The following is a 26152-nucleotide window of genomic DNA, read 5'->3' as shown; positions in this document are numbered from 1 at the left end:
TTGATCGAGTCTCTTAGAGAGATTTAATATATAATTTTATTTAACAAATAATATAATAAAAACATTTAATCAAAATAAGTATTTTTAAAAATAATTTAAAAAAAATAGATAAAAAATATTTATTATGTATTTTAGTTGGAAATCTATTATATGCTCATGCTTATACTAGAAATGAAATACTAAAAGGCTATAAAGAAAGTAAAAAGATATCCGAAATGAATGAAGAATTATATACTTTACATATATATAATTTAATTAGCTTAAAATGATAATATTTTCATATATTGATTTTATAAATTACCTCGATAGTAGGAAGTCCAATTTATATTTTATATTTATATTCGTTGGAGGGGGCAATTATAGGGAAAATATAAATATAAATATATATATATATATATATTATCAATAATAAAAGTTGATTATATAGCATACTTTGAAACCATTAATCAAGCTTTGTGATCAAGGACTCAGTGTGGTAAGACTCAATTATCAAATAATTGAAAAAATATATTTTGACATATCATGATAGTTTTCTTTTTTAAAAATGATAAGTATTATAGCAGTTCCATACATTATAATATAATGTACTTAATAATTTAAAAATTAGTTTAGAAATAATTAATGTCTATTAAGAACTTGAGTTAGACTATATTAATTTCTAATTCATTAACTTAGGATTTATGACCTAAAGTGTTTGAATGAATATGTTCCTATGATTGAGTTTATGAGTAACCTATAAAAAATATAATAATGTATATTTGAGTGGACATTATAATTGATATTTTTATTTATGTAATTAAAATTTTTTATTTTTACTATCTTATTCGTATTTATATGTGCACATATTATAGTTGAATGTAATAATATGATTGTTTTGACAAGACATATTACAAGAATCATTTTAGACTACATTAGTAAGAGCTAATAATGTTATGATAAAAAAAATAAATACGACGACATACAATCACTATGACTCACATTGATAATCAGGTTTAATATGATATTATTATATTTATTAAACTTATTAACCTGTTTTATAAAATTCGTGCACACTTGTAAGATATTTTTTAAGTTTTATAATTTAATTAAATAAAATTATTGTTTAAATAATTTTTTTGTGTATTCTAATTTTAAATATATATTTTAATTTTTAAAAAATTATATCTTACTAATTAATGCATCAACTGAAAGAATATTAAATTATATAGTCTTATCAAATTAGTTAAGACATATTATATATTTGATTGGATTTTGATTACGATTATTGGTCAGAAAGAAAGTCATAACATTTTATAGAAAATAACTTTGATAGGAGGGATTGTCCTAATTACCATCTTAGACCTTATGCTCTTGTCAATAAAAACACATAATCTAATATAGATTATAAACCTTATTTCATCTTCCTTTTAATCCATCGTTATCTTATAAAGGATAAAAAGAGAGGGAAGACGATTCTCCTCATAGATTAATCATTATAGTTTTTGGATCCAACGATATTATGTTTATAAATCAAATAAAGACTTTCTGAATGAAATTGAAAGATATGTATCATACATTTGATTTTAGTTTTTGACATTAAAATTCTTTACATAATAGTAAAATAATCATAATTTTTATTCACATTTACATGTTGATATTAGTATGACTTATCACGATGTAATATGATTATTTTATGAAGTGCAATTGGGTCGAAACATGAGTTGACAAGAACCTACAAAGCATAATTAGAGTTGGGTTCGGATCCTCTTTTATCATATTCATGACCGGATGGAAAGAGAATCCGATCAATCATACTCGGAACCGTCCGTTGCATAAGCGCACACATATCCACCGATGATTAATTAGCATTTAATAATCATATTTAAAAAAGAAGGTAAGGTTTTCTCAAGGCCAACCAACGACCGCCTATTTTGGCATCCAAAATAATTGGGTTCGGTCGATCTCTCTTTTTATTCTCGTTCTCAGCCAGGCTTTTTTCTCTTTCGCTTGAAAGGCGGGGAGGAGGCGAGACGAAGCCGACGACGGGCGAGCAAGCGAATGGCAACGGAAGAGAACTCGCAGCAGGGCGTGGAGTCGTACGAGAGCACGGGAGGGATGGCATGGTGGGTGGGGGCGAGCGTGGTGTCTGCCTTCTTCGCCTCCCTGGAGCGTTGCTCCTGCATCAACCTCAGCACTGCGGAGGACGAGTACGATGAGCCGGAGGAGGCCAAGGACCGCCCGCTCATGCTCACCAAGCCCATCAGCCACGATGAGTACGATGACCTCCAGCTCCAACCCCCCTTCCCTTCTCCTCCTCATTATTCTTGAAACCAATCGATCCGTGAATCTCCCAATGCCATCCGCTTTTTCTTCTCCTTTTCTTTTTTTTCCCCTTATATTATACGGTATGTTGATGTAATTGGATTCGAGTTTGCCCTAAAAATCTTATTATGATGAACGATGTATCTCTTGATCATGATATAATTCGGTTGATTTTGCAAGATCTGACGTTGGTATTATATGAGATATGTGGATTGCAATACCATTGCCTCTCGTAAATTCATATTGTGACATCAAGATCTAACTTATCATGAATCTTGCGTGTATGCTTGATATCTTGCTGCATTACATTTCGACAAGAAAAGATGATGGTGATGATCCATGCTGGTAGGTGGACTTCAGCTGCCCTGGATCTGATTTCTTGGTCAGCTAGATTTGTCATCGATATTAGTCCTCCTACATTATATTTTCTTCTTAGTAGGTCACCGTTGTTATTGCTAAATGAGAAATGAATCGATTAAAATAGAAAAATATGTTCATCTTCATTAGCTTGAGCTTAAACTCATCAAGTTAATGATATCGATTATTCCAGGTGACAAAATGATATCACTACCAATCTACAACTAACTAGATATGAAAGATGAACCCACCTTAGTTTTGGAGCAAGATTACTCCATTGGATTGAATTCTATGAAATCTATGGGCACGACTCTCTGGAGTGCAATCATTCTTTTTGTGGTTGCTATGGTGTGTTTACCCAATGAGACTTCGTTGATACAAATGCTTGTATCATGGAATTTAAGCAGCAAGGTCACTATTTTCAAACACATAGTAAATGGATTTATTTGTATTGGAAATCAAGATCACCAACAACTGCATCGTTATGCTTCACCAACAATATCTTCCTATACCACTTTAAGAAGCATCATGCATAACCTCTAGTAAAGTCACTTGTATTTATCGATTCATCTTATATCATCTAGCCAACGGTACGTAAAGTTGATAAAAGCAAACTGAACATCATACAAATACCTAGAGTTCCATAACAGAAGACCATTATTGAAAGAAATATTAAAGACATTTAACTAGACAACACTTTCTACACATGCAATGCATACTGCATTGACAGGCGAATATGATATCATGTCTATGCAGATACCAAAGTTGTAGTGACTTACTCTTTGGTACCTTCACCAGTGCTAACTTCCTGAAACTCTACACCATGACCTGCTTCCTCACTATGATTTGATGAATTATGTCTCTTTAGTTCTGCATGTTGTTCTGATTCATCACCATGACCTGACACACTATCCTCCTTCAGCTCTTCATTGTGTGCCACGTTTGTGCTATTTTCTGCTCGATCATCCTCCTTTGTTTCTGCACTATGTCCATCTCGTTTATCTGAATCATCTGTAGCCTCTAAGGTTTTTTCTGTTATTTCAGAGGTGTCGTTATTGGACTCTCAGTCTCTGGCACCGTCTTCTTGATTGTTCCAACTTTGGCATATTTGCCCATGAACTTGTATTCCCAGTCCTGCAAGGCCTCAAGCTCAAAGGGACCAAGACCAGAGATATCACCAATCAAATCGTTTTGTTCAAATTACTTATTGAGATATGATTATATATATCTAATTTATATAAGATCGGTTTACATATTTTGATATATATAAATAAAATCGAGAGATAATTAGATAGAAAAATTAAAATTATCAGATCTGATAAGGGTGATAAATTTTATAATAATTATAATGAGCTTGATTATGATTATAGTTCTTTTATTAGATTCTCAGAGGCGAGATATTTGTGCTTAATATATTTTACTAGATATATATAATAACAAAATAAGATTATTGAAAAGCAAAGTTTTACTATTATAAATATGGTTAGAAATATAATAAGTTATTTTCTGTACTCAAATTACTATGAGGTGAAAATGCTAGTTATGTATATCTTAAATCGGATTCCTAGTATTTAGGATGGATATAAAATCCAAATTCTTTTGAGTTATCAACTAATAGTAAATTCAGCTTGAGATATTTATATATTTAGGATTCTCATATAGAGATAAGAATATTTAAATCACATAAAATTAAATTAAATTCAATAACTATTTTTAAATATTTTATTATTTATTAAAAAAATTAAAGGATTACTGATTTTATTACCCTAATCATAGTACAAAAATAGTTGAATTTGATAATATAAAATTCCTCGATAATAGAAAATTAGTGAGAGTGAATCTCAAAATTTAATCTTGATATTAAAAAAAAAATATTAATATTTTTTATCATTTAATATTCTAGAGATTGTTATTTTTCAAATCACTAAAAGAATTGATGATGGTGAATAATAAAATAATATTAATAAATACACATATGATATTGATATCATCGCTAATGGTCTTTTAAAATAATCATAATTGATAATTTTGATAAGATCTTAAAAGAAAGGAGACTTTTTATTTCTGATTATTATATAGTATATCTAAAAATATCATACTATGATATGAGAATTAAAAGGATCTCTCATTATTTTCATAAGTTATGAAATATAATGATTCTGAAAAACAATACCATGTAATAAGAAAAGAGTTGAAATCAACATACCAAAATATTATTTGAGAACTTATAAAATCATCCAATAATTATAAAAGGAATCTTTTATATAAACATGATTGAAAAACAATATCGAACAATATAATAACTAGATTTGTGATTAAAGATTTTATTTATAAAGAACACATCGACCATAATGATATATTTTATCTAGTTTTTTAAATCAACTCGTTAAAAATCGTTATGATATTAGTAGCCTATTATAATTTTGAGTTATATCATATGGATATAAAAATAAATTTTTTGAATGAGGATATAGATTTATATGGATTAACCTAAACAATTCACAAAAAAAATAAAAAAAAATATAATTTGGTATTAAAATTTAAGAAATCTATTTATGACTTTAAATAAGCCTCCAAATAATGATATATAATATTTCATAATATCTTTACTTCCTTCATATTTAAAAAATATTATTGATTAGTATTTATATTTGAAGATTAATAGAAGTAAATTTATTATATTGGTCTATATGTGGATAATATTTTGCTTGTCAGTATAGATCTTGATTTATTATATCAAATAAAAAAAATTTCATCAAGAATTTTAAGATGATTAATATGAACGAGGTATTTTATATTATTAATATTGAGATATTCAGAAATGTATGTCAACGATTACAATAATTATCTTAGAAATGATATATTGATCAAGTCTTAGAGAGATTTAATATGTAATTTTATTTAACAAATAATATAATAAAAATATTTTAGTCCAAATAATTTTTTTTTAAAAATAATTTTTTAAAAAATAGATAAAAATATTTATTATGTATGTGTAGTTGGAAGTCTATTATATGGTCATGCTTATACTAAACTAGATATCAATTTTATAATCAAAATATTAGAGTTACTTAATAATGAAATACTAAAAGGCTAAAAAGAAAGTAAAAAGATATATGAAATGAACGAAGAATTATTTACTTTACATATATAAATTTTAATTAGCTTAAAATGATGATATTTTCATATGTTGATTATGTAAATTACCTCGATAGTAGGAAGTCCAATTTACGTTTTATATTTATATTAATTGGAGGGGCAATTATAGGGGAAAATTATTATTATATTATCAATAATAAAAGTTAATTATATAGCATGCTTTGAGACCACTAATCAAGCTTTGTGACCGAGGACTTAGTGTGATCGGACTCAATTATCAAATCATTGAAGAAATATATTTTGACATATCATGATAGTTTTCTTTTTTTAAAATGACAAGTATTATAGCAGTTCCATGCATTATAATATAAAGTACTTAATGATTTGAGAAAAAAATTAGAAACAATTAATGCCTATTAAGAACTTGAGTTATACTGTATTGATTGTTAATCCATTGACTTAGGATTTACGATATAAAATATTTGAAAGAATATGTTATTATGATTGAGTTTGTGAGCAACTCATAAAAAATATGGCAATGTATATTTAAGTGGACATTATAATTGATATTCTTATTTATGTAATTAAAATTATTTATTTTTACTAATTTATTTGTATTTATATGTGCACATATTATAGTTGAATATAATAATATGATTGTTTTGACATATTATAAGAATCATTTTGGATTACAATAGTAAGAGCTAATAATATTATGATAAATAAAAATAAATATGACATACAATCGTTATGACTCACATTGATAATCAGGCTTAACATGATATTATTATATTTAATAAACTTATTTTATAAAATTCGTGCACACTTGTAAAATATTTTTTAAGCTTTATAATTTAATTAAATAAAATTATTATTTAAATAATTTTTTTATGTATTCTAATTTTAAATATATATTTTAATTTTAAAAATTTTATATCTTACTAATTAATGCATCAACTGAAAGAATATTAAATCATATGGTCTTATCAAATTAGTTAAGATATATTATAGATTTGATTAGATTTTGATTACGATTATCAGTCAATAGAAAGAAAGTCTAATTATGACAGGATTTCCTAGAAAATAACTTTGATAGGAGGGATTGTCCTAATTACGATCTTAGACATTATGCTCTTGTCTATAAAAATATGGAATCTAATTGTTAGACCTTATTTCATCTTCCTTTTAATCTATCGTTATCTTATAAACGATAGTATGTTTACAAATCAAATAAAGACTTTCTGAATTATCGTACATTTGATTTTAGTTTTTGACAATAAAATTCTTTACATAATAGTAAAATAATCATAATGTTTATTCACATTTACATGTTGATATTAGTATGATTTATCACGATGTAATATGATTATTTTATAACATGCAATTGGGTCGAAACATGAGTTGACGACAACCTACAAAGCATAATTAGAGTTAGTTCAGATTCTCTTTTATCATATTCATGACCGGATGGAAAGCGAATCCGATCCAATCATACTCGGAACCATTCGATGCACATGCGCACGTATATCCACCGTTGATTAATTAACATTTTATAATCATATTAAAAAAAGAAGGTAAGGTTTTCTCGAGGCCAACTAACAGTTGCCTATTTTGGCATCCAAAATAATTGGGTTCAGTCAGACTCTCTTTTTATTCTCGTTTTCAGTCAAGTTTTCTTCTCTTTCGCTCGAAAGGCAGAGAGGAGGCGAGATGAAGCCAGCGACGGGCGAGCAGGCGAATGGCAACGGAAGAGAACTCGCAGTAGGGCGTGGAGTCAACGTACGAGAGCGCGGGAGGGATGACGTGGTGGGTGGGGGAGAGCGTAGTGTCTGCCTTCTTCACCTCCCTAGAGGGTTTCTCCTGCATCAACCTCAACACCGCAGAGGACGAGTTCAACGAGCCAGAGGAGGCAAGGACCGCCAACTCATGCTCACGAAGCCCATCAACCACGACGAGTACGACGACCTCTAGCTCGAACCCCCCTTCCCTTCTCCTCATCATTCTTGAAACCGATCGATCCGTGAATCTCTCAATGCCATCCGGTTTTTCTTCTCCTTTTCCTTTTTTTTCCCCCTAATATTATACGATGGGTCAATGTAATTGGATTCGAGTTTGCCCTATAATGATGAATGATGTATCTCTTGATCATGATATAATTGGGTTGATGTTGCAAGATCTGATGTTGGTATTATACGAGATATGTGGATTGCAATACCATTGCCTGTCGTAAATTTATATTGTGACATCAAGATCTTGCAGCGTTACGTTTCGACAAGATGATGGTGATGATCCGTGTTGGTAGGTGGACTTCAGCTGCCCTGGATCTGATTTCTGATCAGCTACATTTGTCATCGACATTAGTCCCCCTATGTTATATTTTCTTACTAGGTCACCGTTGTTAGTGCTAAATAAGAAATGAATCGATTAAGAAAGAAAAATGTGTTCATCTTCATTAGCTTCAGCTTAAACTCATCAAGTTAATGATATCGATTTTTCCATGTGACAAAATGATATCACTACCAATCTACAACTAACTGGATATGGAAGATGAACCCAAGATTACTCTATTGGATTTAATTCTATGAAATCTATGGGCACTACTCCATTGGATTTAATTCTATGAAATCTATGGGCACTGACTCTCTGGATTTAATTCTATGAAATCTATGGGCGAGTGAATCTCTGGATTTAATTCTATGAAATCTATGGGCACTGACTCTCTGGAGTGCAATCATTCATTCTTTTTGTGGTTGCTATGGTGTGTTTATCCAATCTATGGGCACGACTACGGAGTGCAATCATTCTTTTGGTGGTTGCTATGGTGTGTTTACCCAATCAGACTTCGTTGATACAAATGCTTGTATCATGGAATTTAAGCAGCAAGGTCACTATTTTCAAACACATAGTAAATGAATTTATTTGTATTGGAAATCAAGATCACCAACAACATGCATCGTTATGCTTCACCAACAATATCTTCCTATACCACTTTAAGAAGCATAATGCATAACCTCTAGTAAAGTCACTTGTATTTATTGATTCATCTTATTTCATCTAGCCAATGATGCTTAAAGTTGATAAAAGCAAAATGAACATCATACAAATACCTGGAGTGCCATAACAGAAGGCCATTATTGAAAGAAACATTAAAGACGTTTAACTAGACAACACTTTCTACACATGCAATGCATACTGCATTGACAGGCGAACATATCCACCTCCACCTCTCAATCTAAGAGCTCTCATATCATGCAGGTCGTCAGATAAGAAGTGAACATACGAACTTTGATTTGATGAGGTAATATGATATTAGGTCTTCGTAGATACCAAAGTTGCAGTGACTTACTCTTTGGTACCTTCACCAGTGCCAACTTCCTTAAACTCTGCACCACGACCTGCTTCCTCACCATGATCCGATGAACCATGTCCCTTTCGTTCTGCATCTTGTTCTGATTCATCACCATGACCAAACGCACCATCCTCCTTCGGCTCTTCACTGTGTTCCACGTTTGTGCTACTTTCTGCTTGATCATCCTCCTTTGTTTCTGCACTATGTCCATCTCGTTTATCTGAATCATCTGTAGCCTCTAAGGTTTTTTCTGTTATTTCAGAGGTGCCGTCATTAGACCCCTCGGTCTCTGGCACTGTCTTCTTGATTGTTCCAACTTTGGCATATTTGCCCATGAACTTGTATTCCCAGTCCTGTAAGGCCTCAAGCTCAAAGGGGCCAAGACCAGAGATATCACCGGTCAAATCGTTTTGTTCAAATGACATCTTTGCCAACGCTCTACTTGCATCTTTACCAGCAAATAATGCATATGGACCACCAGGTCCATAGAACATCCTGAGGAGGGAAACATAAGAAAATTTTAAGATTTCATATACTAAAGGTTTTTGTTGATACACGCAAAGCAGCATAAGGCCAAGCTGAAATAGATGAAAAGAAAAGGATTCTGCATGATTAGTGGCAAAACATATAAACAAGAATTCCATTCTGTTTACTGCCAAGAAGAACATCATTTGATTGTTGAAGATTTCAATGCATTCAACGTGAAGCATAGGAAGTTGGGAGAAGTCAACAAACCATAGGTGATATAGCAATCATCCAGTAATACCGTCCACAAGAGGCCACACCTGCTAAGTCTCGTGTATGTGGAAAATAGTCTTGCCGACCACATTCTGAAGATAAGCAACATGCCCATGAAGATAATTTTCAAATAATACACACTTTGTTAAGGCTTCACAAAATTGTTTTACTACATACAGCGAGCTGGGTTCAGGAAGCACTGAAGTCAAATGAGATGCATCACTAATCTTTTTACGGAGATAGATTGAGGTGCCAAAATCATATTATTAAAATACTGCAAAGGAGAATCTCAGAGCAAATCAGGTAAATCTATCACAAAGTTCATCCTGGCTAGCCACTGATAATGCCTCTAACTAAACAGATTACCGATCATCAGGTCTCCTGACATATGACTGATCTTGACTTTCTAGCTTCTACAATCACGTAAAATTATCTTTTCATCCAACCTCTTGCTATGGTTATTTCCCCATTTCAAAAGACACACAAAAGATCCAAGACGGAGCAGTGCCTAGCAAATCTAGAAGTTAATTCTCCAAATCCACTCCCTGTATTCTTACTTGGGTTCTCCAGTACCGGTTATACCTTAAAGCACTGTAGGCATGACACTACTGACTGGTCCATCATGGTCCAGTACAATGCCTTGCATGTTGTCTATGACGAGGCATATGGAATGACTTTGTTCACATAAGTTTTCCGATTGTTCATGTGCAAAGCATGAATAAGCTATTTGTGTGATGCATGAAGAAATCACTTCGTCCAAAGCAATGAAAACTCACCTTCAAAATGATTGCATACATAATTCCTCTTGCTTATCAGGGAGAAATGGTTGGTAGTAATATTTAAAAGGGGCTGAATCATCCCCCTTAGAAGTATTACATAAGCTGAACATACTACAATCTTATTTTCCTACTGATAAGATAGTAATGAAACGTAAACCAGCACCTATATACATATATTATACATATATATGCAGCAAAAGGTCTCCAAAAATCAACTCAGGCCAACATGCTAATGAATTGTACGATTTTCTTAATTTTATTACACTGCAGGTATTCCACCAACCAACTTTAAAGCACAACTGGTTGTTCTAGCTCAAATAATTTGGTATTTGAATTAGATTAAAAGGTACCTAAATACACTATGATCCAGCATTAATCTATTTAATACTGCAACCATTGTAGTATACGGGGACAAGACCTGATTCCCGTTTCCTGTAATTTTCTTTAAAGCAAAAGAAAATAACATCGCTCCATCTACTTAGCATTCTTAGACCAAAGTTAAAGCATAAAGCTTTAAAAAAAATTAACAAACAATGATCGTCCAACCAAAAAGTAAAGTGATAAAACCATACTAACAAGAGTAGCAACGACAACGTTGTCGCTTTATCCATAGAAGTCCGATTCAAAGTTCAAGAGGTATTTTCAAGGTGAGCAGCCTTAGCCCTGCAGGGGTTAATTTGGACTGTTTCCAAAGGCCAGTCCAAGTGCACAAGGCTCTTGCTCGCAGCCTCACCTTCGTAGGTAACTCAAGCACTGATCTAACCATTACCAAGGTCAGGTTTAAGAGCCATAGTGCCACAAAACCCTGAGTAAATCATCGAGACATCAAGATACGGGAAAACTGATCCCAGAGGAAAAAGATAATCTAGGCATAGCAGAAACAAAAGCATCAACTAAACAAACTAACAGGGAGATGGGAAACAGAAACACCTCAGGCCCAACACTAAACCCTAGAAAGACCTACAACGAAACGGAAACCAAATCGATCGAACACACTCCATTGATCCGAGACCATACGGATGGGGGATCGAGGGAGAGGAAGCAGACCTGCTCTGGGTGACGTCATAGATCTGGCCCTTGATAGCCATGAGGAGCGGCTTCTTAGGATCGGACCCGTCGTAGGCACGGAGCTCCTCCTCGGTGACCTCCCCGAGCTGGACGGGCGGCGGGAGCGGGTCGACCTCCACCTGCCTCGGCGGCGGGGGCGGTGGTGGTGCCAGGAACCCCGCGACCGTGTAGTAGAGCGCCACCGCTACTGCCAGCACCGTGAAGAACGTCGCTGGCGACAACCCCGTGTAAGCCTCGATCGCCCTCTTCGACACCTCCCATACCTCCGCCACCGCCATCTCCTTCTCTCTACCGAGCGGAAGCGGAGATCCCAAGACGAGAAGGGGGAGGGAAGATGAACACGACCCGTCGTTTTATACAGATCAAACAGGCAGCCACACTAGCAAGCACTGGCGGCGACCATTTGGTTTCATTCATTTCGGTATCCAGATCAGCTGTCCAGGGCTAGATAGGGTGCGGTCGCGCCACCCCAATCACCAATGGCTACCTGCCACATTGATTGACTCGACAATCCAAACATCGGCATGGGAGGAAAAACAAAAACGTTTTTTTTTTTTTTGTTGCTTATAAAAACATGAAAGACAGAAGACAGAAACAACACTAATTTTAGTATAAGCAATTAGTCCAGCCAGATCTCATCCAATGTTATTATTATTTCGAAAACGTTTTTCTATGCTAGATCCAAATTCCTTATTATACTCGCTTAAATTAAAATAAATATACTTAAAGGCTTTTCCCTTAGTATCATGGAAATTTAAATCTCTATATTAATCCATCACTTACAATTTAAAACCTCCCTACAGTAGGATTTTTGAGGAGAATATATATGCACATACCACAGAGAATCTAATATATTTTTATAAAAAAATAGTGATGAAGATGGATTTTCATAAGAACTTTTACTAGCTAAGATAGATCACTCCAAAAATCTGATAATTTGCTAATACATCATCAGATTTTATTGAATCATGGAAAGCATTCTCCCTATAGGTTGATAATTTGCTAATTACCTTTGGAGTAGATCGACAGGTGCACATGTCCATAATGATCCCAAACACTCTGCTTTGATGTTTTGAACTAACTTTAGGATCACCTACAAAAGATGACAACGAAAAGTCTTTTTCCCTTGTGGTCCTGAGCTGACTATTCCTTGTTCAAATTAAGTTGTCATTTGATTGTTATTCAACTCTCCGATCAAGTTGCCATAGTAGTAGGCTACAGACCTGGCCTCAAATATCTCAGGAGTAATCTTTGACTATGTTGATATGTTTGACTTTTGGTGCATCCAAAAATGACTCATCTCCCGCAACTAGTCAACCATGACTCGAATCTGATGAAAGGAATGAATCCATTTTTAATACATTCACGCAGTTGACAATTAATTGAAAACAACAAATGTCACAGAATTATGCTCCATCTAGTTCTTGGTGTTCCGCTGGTAAAATACATGAGGAGCGAGATTTGTTATTTCTCAACTAATTTATCAGAGGGCTTATCTTCTGCGCCGAGCGAACAATATGGGTGATCATCGGCCTCTTGCCTTCGATGAGTGGCTACTTGAGACGTTCCTCCTCGCGCAGCATCCAATGAAGTATACGATTGACTGAACCATAAAGCAGGGGCGAAAGAGAAAGAATATCAGTAATATAATTAAATCAGTTGGATACACTTCCAAGTTGATTAGATCGGTCAAACTCCAGATACCAATCCAGATTGAAAAGATCAGGCAAGCAAATAATGACAAATCGCTGCCAGTACCATGTCACTGTTTCATATGGAACTTTAGAAACTTACCAATGCAACAAAAAGAATGACGTTGAAAATTGCAACCACTCTCCATTCCTCCTTCATGTATTGGGCAACTCCAGCCCTGAAAACAAAAGGCACAAGAAAGTAATGTTAATCAGATCGAAAAATGAGCTTCAGGACAAACTTCTTGTATTCGAGGAACTTACTTGCAAGAATCACAATCATAACACTTGATGGCTCGTGCATTTTTATAAAGCTTGCAGTCCTTGTTTGTGCTTACAGGATGGTAGCTCAGATCATAATAGGAAGCATTTACTGCAGGATATCCACATCTAAAAGTAGAAGAATAAAATGTACCCATGATGCACAAAGCAAAAAAGATAATCAATTTATTTTTCAACAAAGAACTTAAACAAAAAAGTTGTATTTCAAAATATGGCTGAAGCTATGGAGTTAAGAAGTTTGTAGCATAGAGAGGCAAACATTGCATATCCATATGGAGGAAAGCATGCCTTCCTTGTAACCATACAGATAGGATCACAGATGGCTATACCATAGGAGCAGAAGCAGAGACACAAAGGTGATGTTAGTGCTAAACTGGAAGAGGTTCTTTCTGCTTGTGTGTTTCGCAAGCTACATAATATGTTTGCTGTCCAAATTAATTAGCTTCCAACAAATTTGCCAACTTTAACTAAAGCAGTTAAGAGGTCTCAGTGGACCAGCATGGACTATTGGTGTAAAGCATAAAAACAAAGCATCGGATCAACTTTAACAAATTTGTTTTAACCCAGGAGTTCCGAATACAAATTAGATAACACTAGATGATAGTCCAAGTAGTAAAAATGGCAAAAGTAGATAAGCATACTCTGATGGTGGTCTACAGCAACCAGCCTCGATGGGGCTTAGTTCTGCCAGTTTGTACTCCTTCAGATTCTGTTCGAAGTTAAGACAAGTGAGAAAAGATGCAACAGCTCACATTTTAGAAACAAAGAAGATCTGACCTTGTATCTTTTTGGCAAATTATTGCATTGCTCAGACTTGACAAGGCAGCTCTTCAAGCTTCTCCAGTTTTTGGTATTGTTGAGCTTAAAACAGCAAGTAAATTGAAGTGGACATACTACTGATATACATTCAAAATCATATAAGGAACATCATAGTGTGGTTACATAGAAGATAAGACTTACCTGTTTTAAGAACCAAGAACTGTAATCCTGAAGATGATACTCCTTGTACCTAAACAGCAATGTAGTAAGAAATGGCTGGATTATCATACAGGACTAAAGACTCTTTTACTGAGATGAAGTTCAGCAGACTCCTTATGCACCCTGATAATCATCCAGAGAACTGTAGTTCCCATCAAATTTGGGAACTTCCAAGCTATTCTGAATAACTAACTGTTGAACAGAAGTACTGCAACAATGGAAACTGAATATTTTAACTTAAGACTTTTGTTTGCGATGGTCTCTAAATAACTGCCATTATCCAACAAGCAGATGCGAGGCTGTGAATTGTTTATTGAGAACATAGTTCGATATTTAACCATCTATATGTTAATAATGACATTTGAATGAAACATGATTCTTCTAAAACTGAAGCTGGACGAATGCTTCTAACCTTAAGGTATGCAGTTATTCATAAAATTTTTAATATGACAATGACAAATGTTATCTCAGATCTTTCTCACGTTGATTTTTCACTTCACTATAACCTAAGGAGCAAATATTAACTTATAACAGGTTTTCTTACCTCAGACCAGCTGCAGCATGACCAGAACCGCTATTCGTTATAATAAACCTACAATAATATTGATTAGATTCAACATCAACATCCAATTAAAAAAATGAAAATAAAGCATGATTCTAGATGGCTGTAAGTATTTTTTCCGAGTGCCATGTTCTACTGAAATGGAATATTTTTGAAAGCCAAAAGGAGACAACCCCCTCTTACTTACAAATACTATAGCAACTTAAAGTAAGATGTGTGTGAATTAAAAGTCACTAATAAATTTTATGGAGTTGCATATCTCAGAGAGACTAATTTTAAACATTAATCATAAAGAAGTAACAGAAGAAAAGGAAAGAAGAAGTAGCCAAGTAAGAGACAGATATTCTATATGTTGGCAATCAAGAGAACTCATGAAACAATAAGAAAAAAGGGAAATGACATCAGATCATAATTCTAGAGACCAGTTAAACAATGGGTAGCCAATTTAACTAAAATGACTCTTAGTGGACCGAATAAATGGTTAGAGATTCAGAAAGGTTAAATTTTAAATAAAAAAGATTTGCTCCTTAAAATAGTGAAAGGCAGCTTTATTTAGACAATGTTTTGATATGTACTTCAGCTCCCATTTATTGCTAAAAAAAGTAACTGAGTTACAAGAATCTTCATTTCTTTTCCATTTATCATATGTTTTCTTTATAATTTTCAATAATATCTGTCATAGAGAAAACACTCACAGACCGATAGACTAAGTATAATATCTTTCTTGTTGGTAAATCAAGGAAATTTCCAGATTCGATAGAAATTATGTCTAATTGCATATCATGAAATGAAAAGAAAATGATACTAAACAAGAATTCCAACCAATGGTACTTACGCTACTACTGTGAATATCATGATTGAGACCAAAATCAAGCACAACATGACAAGATACTGAAATTTCAGTGTCAAGGACGTCTTAAGTATGAGAAGGATAAACGACAAAAAGAAAAAAAAAAAAACTAATTGACATGTTGCAACTTATTAGAAGGATACCACCCACAGCAGTACAGTGACATTCTTCCAAGCTCCCAAGAAACCTATCAAAGATCTACAATATGGAGTAAACCAACATTAATCCTGAAAACGTGAAAGCAAGTATCGAACATTAACATCTTCAGAACGGATTAAAAAGGAAAGAGGCTTACACTAAAAGGATCAATGCACCAAGACCTATGACAGGGAGGGTTAAGGACTTTCAGCATTCATCGTGGTGGATGCTCATCCACACTCCAAAGCAAACAACTGCCACTGCTAGTATCTGCAACATCAGATTAGGAGAAAACTACTTTAAAGGTGATGTTGATACAAGATTTAAGTAGCATGTCTACAAGGAAAAAAGATCTCGCTTTCTTTTTCTCTCCATTTGCTAACTTCAAATAGCAAGCAGCATTATCAGAGAGCAGGATTTGATCCATCTATCCTAATTTTCTATTCTTCGAAACAAGATTAGGACTTGAGGGCAAATGCGGGTGATATTCCATTACTCCAGAAACCAAAAGAAAGGACGATCAACTTAAAGGCTTAAGCAACAGACAATTTACTGACGTCTCTTAGAAAAGTCACACGCTTCACCAAAAATAGGGAGAAAAATAGCAGTTTTTTCTCGAGAAAGCATGCATTAATCATCCAAGGAAATGCACCCAAAACTACAGACCGTTCAAAAGGGAAGTCGAGTAATACGAAAAGCACCAACTTTCAAGACCAAGAAATGCAATCAAAACGACAATCCTAGTGTTCAGCTCGGGAATGGGGATCGAACATGGTGACCGCAAAGCAGCTGAGTGGCTCACCATGGTGAAAAAGTTGATCCACCTGATGACAAAGGTGCTTGCGCCTGCGCTCATGGTTCCCCTTCCCCTTCCCCCTCACTTTCGCCCTCGCAAGTAAGGCTTCGACTCAGAGACAAAGCGGAACAGGTGGAAAGAGCAGATGGCGTTTGATGAGGGCAAAAGCGGAGAGTGGGTCAGATCGCAGAGGCGCCTCATTTTTCTTTTGATCTCCACCGTCCGCTTTAAAAAGTTCCATCGATCAAATCATACGGACGGCCGGTATAACAAAAGAAGTGAGATAGACGGTTTTGACAGTGGTCAAACTAAGACTATAGCTTCAAACTGACAAAAGAAGTCAGATGGACGGTTTTAAAGGTTTCAAAGGAGCATAACGGCCGCACCTCACAACCGTTATAAACTGCTATAATAATAACACGGATCGTTACTAAAGCCCAATTGTATTGAAGTCTTTAAAAGCCCGATCCCAAATCTATGGACCATTTCCAGCCCTGATCTAAAAAGACGTGGGGACGTCGGATTAGGTTCTTCCGAGTCTTTATAAGGTTTGTGTATAAGCTGCATGAAAACTCTCATATCCGGTACTATTCGAGAAGGTTTCTTTTATGCCGTGGCACAGTAAGCTGGCACGGCTTGGTTCGGTCCTGGGTGCAGTGTCATCCACGTCGGCATCCGGTTAGCGAGGATCGTAGCCTGGTGAGGTTGGGGACTCCCTCGGGTTCACTGTCTACTTCTTGGCCTTTGGTTCCTGCACACAGATTGAGGTCGAGAAGGGGCTCCTGACTTTGACCCCTCCGAAGATCTAGGTAGAGTTGTGTGGTCAATCCCCTATGAATCTGGTGAGTATCGATTGACTCGAGGCAAAGTCCTCCTTGGTCAGGTCGAGTTTTCAAAAGACGTTGAAGTATAGGATATCGACGAAGCTCCCAGTGTCCACCATGATCCTTTTAACCCGAGCATTAGTGATCCTGGCCGAGATGACTAGCACGTCATTGTGCTCAGGGTATTCGGTCTCTCTTGTTGGGAAGGTGATCTCGGGCACTTGGGGTTGCCTCGGGCGCTTCTCTACGGTTGCTCGGGCGTAAGCCTTTCATCTTGCTATGCTATCTCCCCCTATTGTTGGATCGCCGATGATCACGTCAATCTGCTTCTCGACCGCCCTAGAGGGATGGGGAGAACGTTTCGCGTGGCTTCCTGATGTAGTGCCCTAGATGCCCCCGGCGTATGAGTTCTTCAATTTGATTCTTGAGGTCATGACATTCCTCGGTGTCATGCCTATAATCGTGATGAAACCAGTAATACTTCGAACGGTCCCTAAGCTCATGTGATGCCTTCATCGAGTTTGGGGCCTTTAGGAGTCCTTTCTCCCTGATCTGCAGGAATATCTCTAGAGGAATTCAAAGGCAGGAGTGGGGACCTTGGGAGTGTCGCATCGGGTTGATCGAGTCTCCTTCTTGGGGGCGACAGGGGTAGTCCTCGGATCGGTTCTGGTCGTAGCATCTTGTTCTCCTCCTGCTTTCTAACCACCAATGCTTCGGCAACCATGTACTGATTAGTTTATTGAAGCATTTCGGGGATGGTTGTAGGAGACCACTTGATCAGCGACCAGAAGAACCTGGAAGGTTGGAGTCCCATTAGAAAGGCCTGCATTATCAAGGAAGGGTGAGCGTCGGGTAGCCCCTGGATTTCAGCAGCAAAGCGTGTCACAAAATGAGAAAGGAGCTCATCATCCTTTTGGCTGAGACTGAGGAGTAGAGCCGTCAGCCTTGGTCGCACACTGGCCATGAAGTTGAGCTTGAACTCTTTAGCGAGTTGGTTGAAAGAGACGATTGAGGCTAGTCTAAGACCTGTACCACATCCATGCTGGGCCTTAGAGCGAGATGGGGAACTCCCTGCACATGAGGGTATCGAATGTACCATATAGGGCTATCTGGGCCCAAAAGGTAGCGACATGTTCCATTAGGTCGGAGCCGCCATCATAAGATTCGAGAACAGGGAGGCGGAAGCTTGGAGGGATTGGCTTATCCTAAACCTCGAGCATGAAGGGTGATGCTCCTGAAGAGGCCTCGCAGGGCTCCTCCTTGGACTTACGAAACTCATGTTGAACTTCGTCCAGACGCCAATTTACCGAGCGCAACTGTGCTCGAAGGGAATTCGCCGAGTCGAACAATAGGGTGTCATGCTTGGGGCTACTGGTGCAAGGATGTGAAAGCTTCACGCATTGTGCACGGGCATAAGCCTCGGGCTCGGTCACCATTCGGGCAACATGGCGACAGTCATCGCCACGGGCTGTCGGGGATTCGGAGGCAGTGCAGGAGAGGGTGAGGGCTGCGTGGGAGCCGGGGGTGGCAACTCCCGTTGTGGCATCAGGAGTTGTCAAAGAGGCAAGACGATGGGAATGATGGTTTGCATCATCCCCGCTAGGACTTGAACTTAGTGCGTCAGGTTGAGGAATGCCTCGTCAGAGACGGAAGGTTGAGCAGCAACCATTCCCGAGGATGATAACCCCAAGTTAGTGAACAGCCTCCAATAGTGCCTAGGGGTCGCTGTGTTGGCCTCTTGTTCGAAAGGAGGTGGGCGTTGCTCCCTGAGCCCAGGGGTTGAGTGGGTCGGGAGGTGGTTATTGCCCGGGTGTTCGATCGGGTTGCATGGTCGAGGTTGATCCTACGTCATCGGGCCCTCCTTCTCGTGCCAATATGATGAGTTTCCTATATGCCGTGGAATTATGAGCTGGCATGGTTTGGTTCGATCTCGGGTGCACAGGGTCATCCACATCGTCATCTGGTTAACGAGGATCGTTGCCTGGTGAGGTCGGGGACTCCCTCGGGTTCACCGCCTACTTCTTGGCCTCCGATTCCTACACACAAGTCAGGGTTAGGAAGAGGCTCCCGACTTCGACCCTTTCGAAGATCTAGTTAGAACTGAGTGGTCAATCCCCCTCTGCTAGCTTTGTGAGGGGCTTTTTATATCTCTCCCACCGAAGATCGTTCGTACTTGTCATATTTATGATTGCCAACCCGACTTTTGCTTGATGGTACCATGCTCGGGCAATTCCGTCCCGACTTTTGTGGGGCAGCATTGTGCTCAGGCGGCACCATCTCGGCTTTTGCAGGATGGTACCGTGCTCGGGCAGTGCCATCCCGATTTTTGCAAGTCTGCACTGTGCTCGGGCGGTGCCGTCCCAGCTTTTGCAAGATGGTACTGTACTCGGGCGATGTCGTCTCGACTTTTGCAGGACAACATTGTGCTCGGGCAGACGTGGCTATGAACAACGGTTGGAGGGCATATTATCAAAATGTGCCTTATCATTTTCTATCTGCAAGGAGTGACGAGAAATAAAGAAATATTCCAAAGAATATTGGTTCCATATTTGAAGCTCGGGTATCTTTGGCATGGTATAATTTTACCTCCATGCTGCAGAAATGCTAGTATATACACACATTGATCTTACCGGTGGTCTCAGATTGCAACGCATCCTCCTGGAAGGACAGACGACGAAGTTAAGAACAGCTGTAACTCGTCCATCAAGGAAGAACGTATCGACTTGTTATTCCTCATCCCAAAGTCTTCTCGGTCCTCCATGACTGAGTCACTTCCTGATGCTTGGCAATCTCCTGAATAACACAGGATAGCTCAGTCTCATTTCCAGACTCTTCGCAGGTACAGGTATGTATCTTCTTCTTCAATTGGACTCATCTTTGTCCGTTATACTGGTCATGGCTTCAACGCTGACAGGCCACCTATTAGCCATCTCGATGCTAATGTCTCTACGCCTGCAACTTGGCAAGCGGATCAGACACACCCTCGAGACCTACTCCAAGGATTCCCAACCACAGTTTGAGACTGGAGACACTGTGACCACAACGACAAAAAAAATTAACGTGCTCAAGATTTCATGGTCTGTCTCACATTCCAATGATTTTGATCAGTGTTTAAGCTACAATCCTCTTTTGATACTGTATTGTAACAACTTGATTTATGGATTAACACTTATAATAACTTATAAAGATTTGATTTGATGGACGATTAATATAATTAATAGTTCAGACTCAATAAAATTTAACGAGTATAATATTAATATCAGCAACTCATTTTGTCCATGAAGAGAACTACTAGAAGTTGGCATTAGAAACTCTATTTGAAGGTGATTTTGTGATATATTATTAGATTAATTAAAACTATCTCCTATAATTAATTATCTTTAGTATTTTGACCTTTCTATTTTTAAAATTATATTTTTAAAATATAAAAATCGAGATATTAAAATAATTAATTAAAAAATAATTAATTATTAATCTTATATTATCACACGTACGATAATTGTCGTAAATGATTGGCATTACCCGATGAACGAAGGAAGGGTGTGATTCACATGCCGAGGGAGTCATGCGCTGGTCAAGCTCGGTCGGTGGCTTGTCCAAATCAAACGGTCTCCACAGATTCGTTGGATTCGTCGGACAATGGCTTTGAGTGAAGTGAATTCCTATCTACAGTAATAGTGCTAAATAGCAATGCTTATAAATGATAAGCTTTAGAATATGAAATGCGACGTTTGTGTACGTATAATTTATATATATTCATCAACAGTTGACGACAAAATGAAAACATTGCTCGACGCACTGTGACGCCTTAATTTCCGTCCATAGTCGGTCAAATCGTAGCAGCAGTACCCAACCATTGCCCGTTTCGAGGAGAAGGAAAACGCTCCCCTCCTCCTTCCCCTCTTTCCCCTTCTCTTGCGTCCTTTCCGCATTTATAGCACCGCAGCCAAAGTGAAGGAGATTCGTGAACTCGATCCTTATCCCTACCACTCTATATCTCTTCCTTCGTTCGTCCAAAGGGAACTTGCGATCTCTCTCTCTCTCTCTCGTGGCATTTACTCCCATCTCCTTTACGTGAGGATCTCAAACATCTCTGCTTTCTCCCCCCCCTCCTCTTCTCCTCCTCGTCTCAGAACCGTAATAATGCTGCGCTGTGCGTACTTTTGGATGTAGTCATTTAATGGCCGGGAAAGGAGGGAACTTTCCGATTTCGAGCTAGCTACGCCCTGTTGCAGGTGGGATCCCCGCCACTGAAGGCTTCGAGATTCGCCCGCTTCCCCTCGCCTCGCCCCCCGTCTACTTTAAAGGCGCCCCGGAGTTTGAGCTTCTGTTTCCTTCCTCCATCCAGCCTTAATTTTCTCCCTCCGGTCCTTTCACCGGCCTCTATTGATCGCAGAGAGAGAAAGCGAAGGGCGTCGTGTGACAAGTAATGGGGAGGGCGCCTTGCTGCGACAAGTCCGGGCTAAAGAAAGGGCCGTGGACGCCGGAGGAGGACAAGATCTTGGTCGACTACATCCAGTCCCACGGCCACGGCAGCTGGCGCTCCCTCCCTAAGCTTGCAGGTCTTTCCCCACTACTGCTTCTTTTTTCTTCGAAGTACCAAACATGTTCTTTTCCTTCTTCTCAGTTGATATCGCTCTCCTGTTTGTTGCTCATCCATGCACTCGCACTGCAGTCTCAACCAAAGACGGAATAAAGATGTACACCTTCGACTCTTATTTGCTTTTATCAGCAGATATGCATAGCATGCATACTAAACCGCAGTGATGCTTATGTCTTATAACCCTTCTTGGAAGTAAAGCAGCAGTAATTCACATCCTAGCAAGGCTGTAGTGCAAGTGTGTTCCTTCTCTGTGGGGATCACGTAGTGAACAGTATAGCATCCAATGATAGCAGTTCTCTTTACGGAATAGCCATGGTAACATGTTAGGATCTTAATCGTAATACCGAACAAGTTACATGATGGTGATGGCCTGTGCGGGGGGAAGTGAATGACTTGATAACAAGTATTAATGAGCGAGACGATTAAATGCAGGTCTGCTTCGGTGCGGGAAGAGCTGTCGGCTGCGGTGGACTAACTATCTGAGGCCGGACATCAAGCGTGGCCCCTTCACCCCAGAGGAGCAGAAGTCCATCATCCAACTCCACGCCATTGTCGGCAACAAGTAAACCACGCGCACGCTACCTCCGTTCCCACTCGCACACACAAACTCAATAATACGTCATCCTTCCTAGTCCCTGTCTCTTCTTCTTACAGTGAGATTATAACCTTACCACTTGCATTTTCTTCTTGACGTTTCTTCAAGTTTAGCTACATCACACTGGCCAGGTTGCCATGGCAGCATCTTCGTGCTCTTCGTTTTTGTCTATTTATGACAGCGATAGCGATGTAAACCAGCACATTAGCATGAGAGAGAGAGAGGTGGACCTACTGCAATTAATATCATCGTACCTGTGGGCTAGGCGTCTGCGATATTTTGTTTCTTCTTCTCATTCTTATTGTGAATAGCGTGCATGACTTAGAGCTTGTGTCAACATGAATTACACATCATCATGAACTGTGACAGTCCCATCAATGACGTGAAAGCCCCTTCCCCTCCTCTCACTCGCTTGCTCTGTTGTTTCATTTCAAGAGTAGCAAGTCACGTAATGAATTGGAATCATCACACCAGGTGGTCGACCATAGCGGCTCAGCTACCGGGGCGGACGGACAACGAGATCAAGAACTTTTGGAACACCCACCTCAAGAAACGCCTCCTCCGCATGGGCCTCCTCCACCCGGACCCCTCCGACTCCTCGCCCGCCGCCGCCTCCTCCCGCCACATGGCTCAGTGGGAGAGCGCCCGCCTCGAGGCCGAGGCCCGCCTATCCCGCGAGTCCCTGTTCGCTCACTCCGCGTCCGCCGCCGCGGCCGCTGCCGTCACCAACCCCGCCGTCAACCTCCCGCCTCTCAAGCCCGAGCCCGACTTCTTCCTCAGGATCTGGAACTCCGAGATAGGCGACGCGTTCCGGAAGGCCGCGGCCTCCGCCACCGACGAGTCGTCTCCGGAGTCGTCCTTCACGCGACAGAGCTCCGCCGCGGCAGTGAAGACGGAGCCGCCGCCTGCGGCGAGGGAGGAGACGGAGAGCAAGAGCTGCGTCACGGGCGGCGGGCCGCCGGTGGTGGCTGGAATGGACGACTCCTCGGGGTCCAACGAGGTGGTGGACGACGTGTCGGAGGAGTCGTACCAGCTCTATCTGGACTTCGGCAGCGGCGACGACGATCTGGGCCTGTTCGGCGGCCAGGTTGGAGCCTTCTCTTCCCTCTTCTCCAGCGATCTCAACGTGGAGACGTCCCTCGACACCGCGTTCAAGTGAATGCTATGCTATCTTCTCGACTGTTAAACGAGCGCTAACTATGGAGCTTACGCAGCCACTAGATATAATATATGTTCTTAGATAATCTTCTTGGTACGTACAACGTGAATGAACTGTGGGTTTCCTCATCTTTCTTCACGCACGTTTTCTGGCATACTTATGAGATGACATGATTAAATGGAAGGTTTTGTAATTACTGAGCTGTTGATATGTCTTTTGTCCTTGAGGATATGCATGATCTCTACAATGCGTCTTTATGTATCTGACTTGTATGCAATGGTGAAACATATTTCTTTTACGTACCTACACGATGGTAGATCCGATCATATCAATATCAACAAAATAAAAGATAAAGCATGAAACTGTGTGGGATAAAGATGAGGCGAAGGATGACATTGTACAGGTGACCAGTTGGACACAGGATGATTAAAGAGATACTGACATCATCTGCAATAGAACAGCAAGAAGCCTGCCATCATGATCTCGATTCTCGAAGTACGAATCCAAAAGAAATGCTTTTCCCTGTATCGTTTGCTTCTGAGCGAGGGGGACCAGAGATTTGGATCAGTCTATTGGATGAACAAACACCCCATTCATTCATCAGTACCTATTCTTTACTACACTGTTCCTCCTTTCTTCTCGAAAAACCATTAGCTATGACTATTGTATTTGTACTATATAAAATATCAATAAGAAATAAATAATTTAATTAAAAATCATAGCATTCCGTACATGTTAGATACAGTTCGTAGCAATCAAAGTGGGAAGGTTGAGTCCTTTCTTTAACATATATTATTCTTCCTTGTCTCGACACATTATTACATAGGTTCGCAGAAACGTGATCTGAAGTGCTGCAGCAGGTCTTCTCATTTCTATGTGCATGGCCAACATGATTTAGCCTGCAGGAGGCGATCGACATCAGGCCAGACTCTGGAGCGGCACTGCAATTGGAGGAGACCGTGCGCTAGCAGTCAATGACTCGATGGACCAGAGGGCATTCAATGCGGTGGGGCGACTGCATCATGTGAGCATCATTTACTTCTCTCTGAAAAGTTGGGGAATTGGCATTGAATGCCCTCAAACACACACGCCCGCAGAAGCGTTGAAAGCTCCCACAGTTCCATCAGAGATTAAAATGAAATATAAATAGCCTGAAAGCAAGTCCGCCTGTTGACCGTAAACGCCTGTCGAGTGGACTAACATCATCTTTACTCGAGTGATTGTCGAGAGATCGAGAAGACGAGGAGATCATCATCATGGCGTCAAAGGTAGAGTGCGACGGCGAGGCTACAGGTAACGTCTGATGGTGGAGGAAGGTGGAGGTGCAGAGGACCCATCCTTGACTTGGAATACAGGTGGATGTGATGTCTTTGGCAGGGGCGACGTGAGAGACTAATTACTGCGAGTGAGATACGGGAGGACCCAGTCTGTGAGTCAGACGCGACGGTGGTGGACCGGTGGTGGTGGTGGTCCTTCTAGTGCGTGCAGGGGGTAGTAAAAGCAGTGTGTCTCGCCTGCTCTCTTCTGATGGCCGTACACACGCCGTCGGCCGCTCCACCGCCACCCTGCCACGAACTCTGATTAGATGTGGAAGCTACATAGCAAACAGGAAATACATAGTAACCATTTGAATATTTTTGTGATTTTTCCCTTTTTTTCCTCAAAACAAAACAAATTTAAGACTTATTTGTTTTATTTTGTTTATTTTAATAGAGTAATTATTAGTGTCGATTTTGATCGTCAATTCGATATAGTAGAATTGTTTCAATTTGATTTATTTTTTCGAATCTTATTGCACTTAAAGTTGGGAATTCATGAAACAACTTCAATAGGATAAAATTGTTCCACATCCGAGAAGATTTCGATTATTTATTTATTATTCAAATAAAAATTATGTTGAAAGTATACTCGACAATATCCTTTCAACTTTTAAGCCAGTAAAAAAATCCTCAAGAAAAGTTAAAATATTGAGCATTAAAGAGA

At 38.7% G+C, this 26152-nt stretch overlaps 3 protein-coding genes across 3 annotated transcripts; 1 reads left to right on the top strand and 2 right to left on the bottom strand.

Annotated features, from left to right (window-relative positions):
- Window positions 1-8771: 8771 nt before the first annotated feature.
- Window positions 8772-12063, bottom strand: LOC135627767 (membrane steroid-binding protein 1-like). Its single transcript, XM_065134018.1, has 2 exons — window positions 11671-12063; window positions 8772-9601 (listed from the first exon to the last, which is right to left on the bottom strand). The coding sequence occupies exons 1-2, from the start codon at window positions 11967-11969 to the stop codon at window positions 9100-9102; spliced, it is 801 nt and encodes a 266-aa protein (XP_064990090.1). The 5' UTR covers window positions 11970-12063; the 3' UTR covers window positions 8772-9099.
- A 973-nt stretch (window positions 12064-13036) lies between these two features.
- LOC135626806 (tetraspanin-10-like) lies at window positions 13037-17131 on the bottom strand. Its single transcript, XM_065132447.1, has 11 exons — window positions 16995-17131; window positions 16350-16462; window positions 16198-16252; window positions 16040-16095; window positions 15187-15234; window positions 14625-14673; window positions 14442-14525; window positions 14306-14373; window positions 13647-13772; window positions 13486-13561; window positions 13037-13294 (listed from the first exon to the last, which is right to left on the bottom strand). Exons 4-11 carry the CDS (start codon window positions 16084-16086, stop codon window positions 13217-13219), a joined length of 576 nt encoding a protein of 191 aa, XP_064988519.1. The 5' UTR covers window positions 16087-16095; window positions 16198-16252; window positions 16350-16462; window positions 16995-17131; the 3' UTR covers window positions 13037-13216.
- A 4519-nt stretch (window positions 17132-21650) lies between these two features.
- On the top strand, window positions 21651-24398 carry LOC103970357 (transcription factor MYB17-like). Its single transcript, XM_018820324.2, has 5 exons — window positions 21651-21886; window positions 21986-22129; window positions 22209-22374; window positions 22848-22977; window positions 23485-24398. Exons 3-5 carry the CDS (start codon window positions 22242-22244, stop codon window positions 24167-24169), a joined length of 948 nt encoding a protein of 315 aa, XP_018675869.2. The 5' UTR covers window positions 21651-21886; window positions 21986-22129; window positions 22209-22241; the 3' UTR covers window positions 24170-24398.
- The last annotated feature ends 1754 nt before the right edge of the window (window positions 24399-26152 follow it).

Source organism: Musa acuminata, chromosome BXJ2-11 (genome assembly GCF_036884655.1).
Source record: "Musa acuminata AAA Group cultivar baxijiao chromosome BXJ2-11, Cavendish_Baxijiao_AAA, whole genome shotgun sequence".
Classification (NCBI taxonomy): Eukaryota; Viridiplantae; Streptophyta; class Magnoliopsida; order Zingiberales; family Musaceae; genus Musa; species Musa acuminata.
Note: the sequence above shows the minus strand (reverse complement) of the source record. Positions and strands in the feature narration are given on the sequence as shown.

Bases quoted from the DNA above. Each gene is read 5' to 3' on its own strand.
- LOC135627767 (XM_065134018.1), bottom strand. From the start codon at position 11,969: ATGGCGGTGGCGGAGGTATGGGAGGTGTCGAAGAGGGCGATCGAGGCT. The intron at 9,602-11,670 runs GTCTGCTTCCTC...TTCCCTCCTCAG, and splicing joins TATGACGTCACCCAGAGCAG to GATGTTCTATGGACCTGGTG.
- LOC135626806 (XM_065132447.1), bottom strand. From the start codon at position 16,086: ATGTTGTGCTTGATTTTGGTCTCAATCATGATATTCACAGTAGTAGC. The intron at 15,235-16,039 runs GTAAGTACCATT...ATATTATTGTAG, and splicing joins ATGATATTCACAGTAGTAGC to GTTTATTATAACGAATAGCG. The intron at 13,562-13,646 runs GTAAGTTCCTCG...TTTTGTTTTCAG, and splicing joins TATGATTGTGATTCTTGCAA to GGCTGGAGTTGCCCAATACA.
- LOC103970357 (XM_018820324.2), top strand. From the start codon at position 22,242: ATGGGGAGGGCGCCTTGCTGCGACAAGTCCGGGCTAAAGAAAGGGCCG. The intron at 22,375-22,847 runs GTCTTTCCCCAC...GATTAAATGCAG, and splicing joins CTCCCTCCCTAAGCTTGCAG to GTCTGCTTCGGTGCGGGAAG. The intron at 22,978-23,484 runs GTAAACCACGCG...TCATCACACCAG, and splicing joins CACGCCATTGTCGGCAACAA to GTGGTCGACCATAGCGGCTC.